The following is a 10856-nucleotide window of genomic DNA, read 5'->3' on the forward strand; positions in this document are numbered from 1 at the left end:
GCCTCGCGGGGTAAAGGGCCTGGCGCATGCGCACTGCGCGTAGGGAGAGCAGCGGCGAGGGGCTGATGGCGGAGGTGTTTGCAAACAGCCGGGGAGCCGCGGCGCGCGGGCCACAGGTGAGGGGGGGGGGGGGGGGGGGGGGCGGGTAACGGTCGGCAGCGGCCGTTAGCGGCCCCTCAGCGCCGCCAAGGGCGGGAAGGGCAAAAGAAGGGCTGAAAAAAATGGCAAAAACCGCGTGGTTTGACCTCAGGGAGCCTCCCCGGCGCGACGCCGTCGCCAAAATGGGCCGAAACGGGCAGAAGCGGTTGGTTGGTGCCCGGCCTGCCCGCCTGGGGCTGCTGGAGGAGTGGGGGGGGGGGGGGGCTGGCGGTGTCTGTTGTGGCAGCAGGGCGATATTGGCCCTTCCACGGTGGCTGCTCGGTAATTGTTATGCTTCCCTTATCAGGTGTACCTGCTGGAGTTGGCCAGGGCTCAGAAGCATGCAGAAAACGCCCAAGAGGAACAAGCAGCCCTTGCCCTGCGGGGAGCCGGCCAGCCTTCCTCCTGACAAGAGGAAAAGGGAAAGCCCCGAGGACTTCGTAGCCCTTCTGCCCCCCGAGGTCAGCTTGCAGATCTTTGGTGAGCTTGATATCCGCAGCCTGTGCAACGCCGCAATGACATGCAGGAGCTGGAATCACGCCATTGACAATAATGACTGCTTGTGGAAAAATCACTGCTTGACTGTGCGAGCTGTCTGTCAGCGAGAGATCGATTGCGATCGAGGCAATGGATACTCGTGGAAGGTAAATTTAACGTGAGCGACAGTGCTGGCAACTCAGAAGCCTCTGGGATTAATAATAGAAACAAATCAGTACTTCTTATTTGTCCAAGATGCTTGGGGAACCCCTGTAACACCCATGTGGCTCAGTGGTGAAATCAAACAACTGGAAACCTGGTTAAACACAAATAAGTTTCCCATTTCTTACTTCTTTTATGCTATTTGCTACCCAGAGCCACCCTTGGCCCACTCAACCTATTCTGTGTATTCCTCAAGGCCCCACAGCTGCCCATCCCAGCAGGGTGATCCAGCTGGGGTGCATAACCTCAATACTGGGGTCTGTTCATCCCATCAGAAAGTCTGAGTAGCCCTAACATGGGAGAATGCCCAAATCCTAATACACAGGGGCAGAGGGAGAGAAAAGCACGTAGCCTGCGTGCCAGTGTACATTCTCTAGTTGTATTTCAGTGGAGTAAGTCTGCTTGTGAAGAATGATTTCCTGCGGATACATTACAGATTGCTCAAAATGTATTGAGGCAAAGCTACATGCAACTGGGAGAAAGAATCTGGGGTAGGAAAACAGGAAAGAAAGAGCTAGCAGGAGCTGGGTGAAGTTTGTTTGGACCTCTCCCTCCCCCACACACACACACTCCTAGTTACAGCTTCTCTGAAGCAAGAGGAGCTCAACATACTGGAAGGATCTGTCACTGTTGAGTCCAGCCTGCAAACTGAAGTAGATCAGGGAAGCAACGGCTACTTCTCTGAGCTATCTAAAGGGTGATCTCCACCTCAATGTAGCTGGGGCATTTTCAAGTAGGGGAACAGAGGATCTGTGAGAAAGAGAAAAAAAAAAAATCTGGACTCCCACACTCCTTGCCTTGAGCAGGGAGTGGTTGCCCTCCAACCATCTTTCCTCTCTTGCACAACAGTTTCCAAAGGGCTCCCCTCTGGTTCTCTATTTTGCGTCTATTACAAATTCCCCTCCACTGAGGGGGAATACACTGAGCTAGCATTTTCTTGCACTAAAAGGCTGGCTGAGTAGAAGAACCAGTCCAGCCTTCATTAATAGCCCAAGCAAGAGGTTAAAGTCATAAACCTAAACAGGAAGAGAAAGTGAAAGCCACTTCTTTTAAAGAGTAAGGAGGAAGATTGATTCCTGTTTAGGGTTTTCATTTCCCCATCATCTTCACCCTCTAAGAACTGAGGCAAGAAGTGACTCTCTACCTAACTTAGGATAGAAAGATGGAAGTAGACCAAAAAGTCTACTTGTTGGCAGCAGTACAGCTTTCTGGGCTTAGCGTCCAGGTACCTGAGACATGTTCCAAATCCTTTTTCTGGCACTACTCTTCCAATGTAAAACTTAAGCATATCGAATGCAGCTTGAATTGGTTTATTTCCAAGATTTTTGCTGTCTGTTTTTCCATCAGATCACATTACTAAGAAACTACTGGAAAAGCAAAGTAAAGCAAGAATGGCTGAGTGGGAAATACAGTAACATTCACTCGCAAAACAACTTGCCAGAGAAAAGCATGTATCCGATGGATGTTGACACATGGGGAGAAATCCTGGAAGCAGAACTAGAGAGATGAGAAACCAGTACAGCTTCTTGCAACTCAAGAACCTTACGTCAACAGCTCATGGACAGCCAAACTGTAAATATTTTGACATTTAGATTAGTTGTGTTTGCAAGCATGTGATGAAAACTCTGAAGAAAAAGAGAGATACTTTTATTTGCACTTTATTAGACTGAGTGATACAAAAAGTAAAATTCGAAATAAGACTAAGTATTCAGTCGTAATTTTATGTTTGTAAATTTTATATTCTGCTGTATTGTTGAAAATGTTGAATGTACTTTCAGTTTGCACTTCTTTTGGAAAAAAACGTTTTTTAAAAAAAGTGTTTCACTCCGTGTATCGTATCAGCAGCACAACATGGCATTCCACAAAGGAAGGCTGGGGGGAGGACAAATCCAGATACTGGAAAGGAATGGGCAGCCACCTCAGCATCAGCTGATCCATCCCCAGGGGCCGCATCAAGGGACAGAGCCTTCACAGAGCTTTTCTGAGCCTGCACACTTGGAGGCGCTGGTGCTCAGCAGCTCTGCATTTCTATTAGCCAGCTGTAGGAGTTCTGAATTAAGACTCACAGATTGAAGCAACAGGTAGGACTGAGGCAGCCACTTAATGCCCAGCCTTGCTGTCATTAGCTACGCATTTTTTTCACTTATATAACAATGTGATAGGGAATAAAAAAAAATCACTTCCAACACAGTAAGTCAACTTTACGATTGTAGCCAGGGTATCTCACACAGTTAAAACGTTCAGAAACTTTTTTTCCTGCAGTAGGATCTCCCATCACATGAACTCTGCTTTACCAGCACTGATTTTTGTCACTGACATTAAAAATTGCTGCTAGGAAAAGATATGCCTATTACATTACTTAACAAAAAAAAAAAAGCACAAAAAATACAAAAACAGTTTATTACAGTTTGGTTTAAATGTCACATCATCTTTCCCCACCTACATTTTGCACTGAAGAGTACAAAACAGTGGAAGAGCCCATATTGGTTTAGGTATTCCTATAAAATTATTCAGTGACCTATCTAGGTCTAATTTTATATAGAAAATTCTATCATGCTCATGAAACTTAGTTAATATGAAAAACAAGTTTACTACTGCAGACTTTTGCAAAAGATTTCCTGGCAACACACAAACAAGCATCCTGTTGAGATCTCGAGGTTCACTAGCTCTAGATCCAGCCTTTAAACTAGATGCAAGGGTTACTGAAGCAAGGTCCAACTCTTCCATTAGTAGGGCCCAGTAACACTAGATGGAGCAGTAGAGCAGTTCAGCTCAGGGAAAAATAAATGCCATTGCCCTCTGGGTTAAGATCCAATACCATTTTTTAATGGTGGTGGTGTTACTTAGACAACACAACATTGAGAAAATAAATATACGGAAATTGTAAATGGTTTTGAACTGTTATTTAACCACTGAAAACTATCTAGTGAAAACATTTTTATCCCCCTTTCTTGTAAGAGCCTAGGCTCACAGTCTGTTTCTTTGAGGTGCCCTTACCAAGGCAAAAGAAGAGCAGAACAGCCAAGTGAAGCTGGTAGTTTTGAAATGCTTCCAAGAGCAATATATTATTTGATTCCCTTTCTATTTTGGAGCATTCAGAGTTTACTAAAACTGTTCCACTTCCCTTAGCTTCCTGTATTTCCCCCATTAAAATAGCTTTTTCAATTCATAAGCAACAGTGACTTTTCTAAATCATCAGTAAAAAAAAAAAATTCTAACAGACACTGTTCTTGTCAACAACATTGCATGGCAGGTGATGACTGGATAACGTAAGGTAGCAGTGGACACTGCTGCTGTAAGGTTTGTAAGATGCATAGCCTCTCTCTTTTCTGCCTAAAGAGGTGATGCTGTTCTTGTGGGATGACTGCAGCATTAACCATAATGGGTGCAACACTCAAAGTTCACACTACCACCATGACTAAAGTGTAATTTGGAGCTAAGTATGGTGGGTGTAGCACAAAGTTCAATGAACTGTGAACACTGCTTCATTTATTTTTAGCTATTCTGCTCTAAGACTACAGCTAGTTACCACAGTTTATTAAAAAAATTCCACTGAAGATGCTGCCTTACTCCCTGCTCACCATGCCCCCAACTTCAAGAGAGACAGAAATGAAAGAGGTGCATATAAATTATGAATAATGCTAATGGTACATTCTCAAGTTATTAATTGTAATACAGAAGTGTACAATAGTCTCTCACCACTCTCCTCAGCTCCCAGCTAGTTATCAGCACCTCCTTCCTGCCCCTTCCCTACACATCAGCTATCAGTTTTTGTATCCTGAGACAAAGCTATGCCTCTTTGAGCACGTTAGGCGTTAAGCACTCAGCTACACACTTAGACAAGGCCTAGATCTTAACATGGAGTAGCAGTAGTGTGAGCTTCTCACAAACATCTCCCACATGCTTTTCTTTCAGTAAGCATGAGTTCTCATGAAAATAAGCTTGCTTCCTCTCCCCTCTTAAGGGAGGTTTTAATTCCCACCTGAGATTTTGTTTAATCTGTTTTGGTCTTCAATCAATTTTGGTCTTCCCCTACTTGCCCTCATACCACCTACTCAGCTTTCAGCCCAACTAGCGGCTGAACACACCCTTTCCTTTAAACACACCCCACCAGCATCCCTACCTCCAAGCAGCAGCACCTCCTACACTACCAGCTGTCATTCCTGCCTGCCTCTTCACCCTCCTAGCTCCAAACAATGCCTAAACTAGTGCTAATGCTTAGGCATCCCTCCCCGGGGAGTATTCTCACCTGCTAAGCCTACTCCCGCACAAGCCACCTGGACACGCACCAGCTATCCTCACACTGAGGTGGCTGGTGAAGCCTTCCTTCTGCTTCAGTACCAAGCTCTCTTACCCATAGCTTCTGAGGAAGTGGAAAGCTGTATTTTAGCATACACCACCTACCTTCCCTGAAATACCCACACCACCCCGTTACTCTGAGATTTCAGCTGCAGAAGGATGCTGCAGGCACCCATCACCCAGGCATCCTCTTAGCCACACGGCCTTACTGCCTTTCATCGTCCTGCCCTCCAATCTCCCTCAGAAGAGGCTTTCTGAGAGTACGTGAAGTCTGTGTGCAGAGCAAATACCACACCCTCTCCCAGTACCCAACTCAAACCAGCCTGGTTTCTAGGATGAAAAGGCAGGTTCTCCACTGCACAAAATGTCTCCAGCTGCTGCACGCAGCTTAACGTCAAAATACCCAGCATCAAATCTGAATCTGAGGTCCCCCGAGGTAAATATTTTATTTCTGTATTTCCAAAATGTCTGTGGTTTTAGAACCTCCTCTGCAACTACTCACTACTGTAGTGCTCCATTTCTAGAGGGAGGAGCCGTAAGTGTGGCTTTATTTCATCATGGTGCAGGATGTGGCTTAGGGCCACTGGCATTAACACTCAGACTAATTGAAAAAGAAAGCACCATTATGTTTAATTAACACAGACTTTTCTTCATTAGACCAATAACGTTTCTAAGTGAATTTTGTCAGGAAAAATGTTTCTCCAAATGGACAGGCAATAGCATTTCATATCTTTATCACGTTCGCCTCTGGGAGGTCCCAAGTGAGTTATCCCATCTGAACGCAGAGCAGTGAAGCTTAAATCCACCCATCAGCATGCCTTCATCACATTTTTCACAGACCTTATGCACTGAGGCAGCTGACCCCTGTCCTGAGCCTTTCCACCCCCTACGTTAATTTGGATGGAGGCATTTCAGATTCTCAGGAGTGTCCTGACACTTTTCTGAACAAGCAGTACCATGAGAAACAACTGCAAAGTCCACCACAAAAACCTTGGACAAAATCACCCGCTGTACTTAAAGCTGAGACTCAGAGGCTTTGGAACATTAAAAAAAAAAAAAAAAAAGAATTATTTGGTGGTGTGTTTTTTTCCTCTCTCTCAGGCTTCAGGGTAAGTGGCCAGTCCCACTTCTATTATTCTGGTAAGCCAAAAAAAACACAAACTATAGCTGTGGGTAGAAGGCTAAGAAGGGTGAGAAGGGGAGAAGTGAGGGACAGCAAAACAGAGGAACGTATCAAGATGAGAACTGGGAGGGCATCTCTATATACCAGTAGAGTTATTTGCAGTCCCCTCTAACTCCTAAGAATTGTCCTGTTCATTACTGCCACCGACTTTCAACAGCCATTCATTTACAAAGCTGGTTTACATGTATAAAAACCAGCCTGCAGGGGTATGCAAATCAGGTGCAACATAAGCTTTTTTTGATCCACATTTAAAAATACTGTTAGAACCGTATGTGCTGATTTTCATGTGTAGTTCTTAAAAAAAAAAAAAAAAAAAAAAAAACAGCCAAAAGAACTGCTGTTTGCCACTACAGGCCACACAATAATCTATTAGCCATGGTACTAAATGCTGTTTTTAAACATCTCAGCGACCTCAGAATACCAAATTCAGAAGACCAAAGGATGTTATCAGCTACTTGTTGGAAGACTCAAGTGGAAGTCTGAATTGAAGGTATACATGGAACAACTTGGAAACAGAGGGAAAACAGCAAACAAACAAACAAAAAAAACAGCCACCTTAAGCTTTTAACCCTAAAAAAAAAGGGGGGGGGAAAGCTGAGAAAGGTAAAAACATATCAGCTACATAAGATAATGCTGAAAAAAAAAAAAAAAAAAAGAAAAAGGAGTGTGACAGTACTCCCACAGAAACTTGGTTCATCTGCTCATTTGCTCATTTGAGGAACTTTTTAAAATAGAAAAATAGTGGAAGCTATGATAATGCTAAAGAAAAAAGAGCACTACACAAGTTAGCTAGGAAGATCCAATGACAACATTTCCTGAGATACTATATATAGCCATTTGTGGCATATTGCTGTTATCAACTGTACTGTCAAGTTTCATATTGAGTTTTGACCAAACTAATCAGCTTCCGTAATGCACCTTTATTCTTAGAGACCACCATTCTGTAGACATTACAGATGAGAAGTTATACTGCTCATTAAAACTATAGTTAACGTGCAAATCTGCTACCAACACATGTACTTAAGAGCTAGTCATGCCGGGACTTACTCAAATGCTTAAATAAGGGAGACTATGACACTTGAGACCCATGAAGCAACCAAACATCTACGTACCGTAAGCAGATGTGAGGAGATAGAGGAAATCTCTGTTCTTCTAGAGGGGTGACTAAAGACCATGTGGTGATATACTGTGGGACATCTAAAAATACCACTAGACATTTATGTTTAGGTATCTGAATTTTACTCTGTTTCATTGCCACAAACTCTTAGCCCCTTTTAGACTAGGAAGTTTAGTTCAAAATAACTAAGAAAGAGGAGAAAGGGGAAACAGTATATGTAACTGGAAAAAAAATCCTTCCTTAAATGAAAATGCTAAGTTTGAAGAAAGGCATTACTTTATTTTACCACTGGTATAACAGAAAAATGAAGTATTTCCTTCTATTAATCAGAAAGCTGCATAAGAGTGTTAAATATCTGATAATGACAATGGTTCATATTATTCAAAAATTTCATACGTGTGTGTTATTGTACTTTTACAATCACATAAAATGCATCTAGAGAGATCCATCAGTTTAAGCATTTGAGGGCAGAACACCTCCTTTAACACGTAGCAGAAGCACTGGAGAACAAAACTGACGTTTTCTTACCTTGCTGGGTGCTTAAAGAATTTTCAAGCTTCTCCTTGTTATGTAGAAGGAGGTATGAAAAAGCTGATTATACACTGATTTGTATAGTGGATTCTCTAGTAGTCTGTAATAGGTCATTCTTGTAGGCTTGATAAAGAGGCTAACAGTAATACTCTTAAGTTCTTTATGTTCTTTTAATATCTGGGTTTGGGGATAGGAAAAGACTGGGGCATCAAGTTTAGGATTTTTTTGTTATTATTGAACTACATGATCTCCAGTTCTTTCTCCCCTTCTCCTTTAATTCCAGTGTATTGAAGATTTTGGTGAAAACCACACAGAAGGCAAATAAAAAAATAATAGTAAGTTCTCTCTCTTTCAACTGTTATCAAAAACTATCAGTTTCATCAGCATTTACCTTTGATTATTTTCCCTCCCACATTCTCAGTCATCTTGTAATGGGATAAAAAACGTGAGGGAAATTGTGTTACCATCTTAGAGGCAGAGTATGTAGGGAAGGGGAAGTTTTACTAAACCCTACTTCACTTAAAATGGAAGCCAGCTGAAGCATGAGAAGTGTCTTTCTCCACTCAGCCTTCATACACTGTTACTCTCCCAAACAGAATGGAAAAAAAGTCAGAAGCCTACCAGAGCCAGATACACCGTGGGGAAAGCCACAGTTCCATTTCTAAACACAAAGCAGGAAGTTCTATGTTCCAATCCAGGAAAAATACTTATTCTAATGTCAAGTCAGAACTTCTATTTCAAGAAGTCCAACAATTAACAAGAAAAGAACCTTGCCTTCAGTCAAAGATTTTCAAGGATGTTTTCTGTTTACTTGGCCTGCAGGTTACCAATCCACTATTTTAAAGCATAAAGCAGTTCCTAAAATAACGTATAGCTCCAAAGGGTCATGAAGTAACCACATTCAAATTATCTTCACGCCTCAGATTCACACTTCACCATCCCATACAACAACAAAAAAGCCTGACAAATACAGATAGTTGTGTGTTGGCTCCCTTTCAAATTCTTTTTGTACATCAACCAGAAGTAAGCCTCATTCTCCTGCTGAAGGTATTTTCCTCTTTACCAATGAATGTTTCCAAAGAGGTGGCAAGAGATGTTCTCTTTCAGGCACCAATCCACCAACTCCTGAGGCCAGGTGGGAGCATTACAAGGGCTCCACAACACAGGGAGGCTCTCCTTGAGCAGCTGAGGCACATGTGGCTGTAAGGCAAAGAAATCTGGAAAGGCACCAGCACATTAGCATTCAGAATACTGATCCTACCCCTATTGCTTGCTTTTTAAGTCATCTTTGTGCTCCACATTGTCACACTAGTAAAACCAGAAGGATAGCAGCTAGATACTCAGCAACCATGCTGCCGGGTAGTGGAGAAAGCAGCTTTATTCATTATCAACATCAGTCCACAAGAAGCAGAACAGTTTTCCACTCCATGTCCTGCTGCTGAAGGGAGAAGATCTGGCACTTAATTAAGAAATGCTCAGCATACAGCTTAAGTGATATAAGTATGTAATTGATTACTTATATAATCTAGAAGCAGTCCTTCAAAACAGAAGCTTTTTATTTTATCATAGCTTTTGAAAAGAAACAGAGAAGAATATTGCAGCATATTGCTAACACGTAAGAGCACATATATATTCCTCTTTTATTTAACCTAGGACAAATGCAACACAGCTTTCTCAGACTGCTAAAACTACCAAACCCCTAACTCCAAAAAGAGAGGCTGTTTGGTGAGAAGAAAAAACTACAGCACGTATCCCCTTCTCAGGCAGCAGGAAACCCAAATAGGAGAGGAAAATTAGAAACCCAGCTTCAAGCTTTCTACTGTGCACAGAAGTTCATACCGAGTACAATCAAACCTCTATAGAGCAACAAGACCACAACAGTTCACAAGCAAAATATCTACACTTTTTGAAATGTAAACTGAAGGCATTTACAGAAATACTGACTGCAAAAGCCAGCATAGGACTGTTATCTACTCCTTTTGCTTTTCATGCTTCACTCCTATTTTCTTTTACAGTTTAAAAGGAAGAAGCAGAACAACAACATAACAATAATACAAGTTTTTCAGCCCTTGCTAAAAAGGACATCTAAGGAACTTAGTTATCATTCAAGCCTAAAACTCAGAAGAAATAGAGGCACGTTACAAAGGACAACAGTTACCCCGACCCCTGTACAGCAAGTTCCTTAAACTTAAAATAACCTCTATGACCTTCTAAAGCATTTGAGAACAAGTTAGTAAAAAACAAACAAACAAAAAACCCTGTTATTTAGCATTTGTAATAAAACAAAATCTATCTAAAACCATAAACACAAACAGTATTACTGCACTAAAGCATTATTTGTACCATAACCACAAATACAAACCTCATCTAGAAGAAAAACTTGATAGTACGTGCTAAATTATACCTCAGAAGCCTTCACTGTTTTTTCCTCTTCCTTATGAACAAACTTACGTTAAAGACTCATAAACAAACAACAATTACACATCTAAAACTACATTTTCATTCTTTCATGTAGAAGCAAAGACAATACACTGCAAAAAAAACACCACAAGATTAACAACATTTATCAACAAAATAATACTAACCTTACTCTTCAAGAGAAAGTCATAACACAGAAAAAGTAAAAAGCTCTTGAAATCCACTGCTATAAACACATGAAAACAGAACTACCTCCACCTGGGGTGGGAGGTTATCAGATTATGGGAAGAAGCAACACCTGTGGCTGAATGATTCTTAGGCTGTTACAGTTCTTAGGGATATTATTTTTTCAGTGTATGCAAAAGTGGTTTGCTTTACTCATTTTTCTATTAAACCACGGAATAAGGAGGTTTGTGTTTACGTATGTTTTTTTTTGGTTGCATAATTAGTAAATATCCCTGAAAACCTGGC

At 41.7% G+C, this 10856-nt stretch overlaps 1 protein-coding gene across 1 annotated transcript; it reads left to right on the plus strand.

The window, feature by feature from the left end:
* Positions 1-150: 150 nt before the first annotated feature.
* Positions 151-4394, plus strand: FBXO48 (F-box protein 48). The gene is made up of 3 exons (XM_072035303.1): positions 151-304; positions 446-782; positions 2185-4394. The coding sequence occupies exons 1-3, from the start codon at positions 222-224 to the stop codon at positions 2344-2346; spliced, it is 582 nt and encodes a 193-aa protein (XP_071891404.1). The 5' UTR covers positions 151-221; the 3' UTR covers positions 2347-4394.
* Positions 4395-10856: the final 6462 nt, after the last annotated feature.

The sequence above is a fragment of the Anas platyrhynchos genome, chromosome 3 (assembly GCF_047663525.1).
Source record: "Anas platyrhynchos isolate ZD024472 breed Pekin duck chromosome 3, IASCAAS_PekinDuck_T2T, whole genome shotgun sequence".
In the NCBI taxonomy this organism is placed as follows: domain Eukaryota; kingdom Metazoa; phylum Chordata; class Aves; order Anseriformes; family Anatidae; genus Anas; species Anas platyrhynchos.

Excerpts from the sequence above, each read along its gene's own strand:
- FBXO48 (XM_072035303.1), top strand. The coding sequence starts at position 222 with ATGGCAAAAACCGCGTGGTTTGACCTCAGGGAGCCTCCCCGGCGCGAC. Across the intron at positions 305-445 it reads GGCCGAAACGGGCAGAAGCG|GTGTACCTGCTGGAGTTGGC; the intron begins GTTGGTTGGTGC and ends TTCCCTTATCAG. Across the intron at positions 783-2,184 it reads GCAATGGATACTCGTGGAAG|ATCACATTACTAAGAAACTA; the intron begins GTAAATTTAACG and ends TTTTTCCATCAG.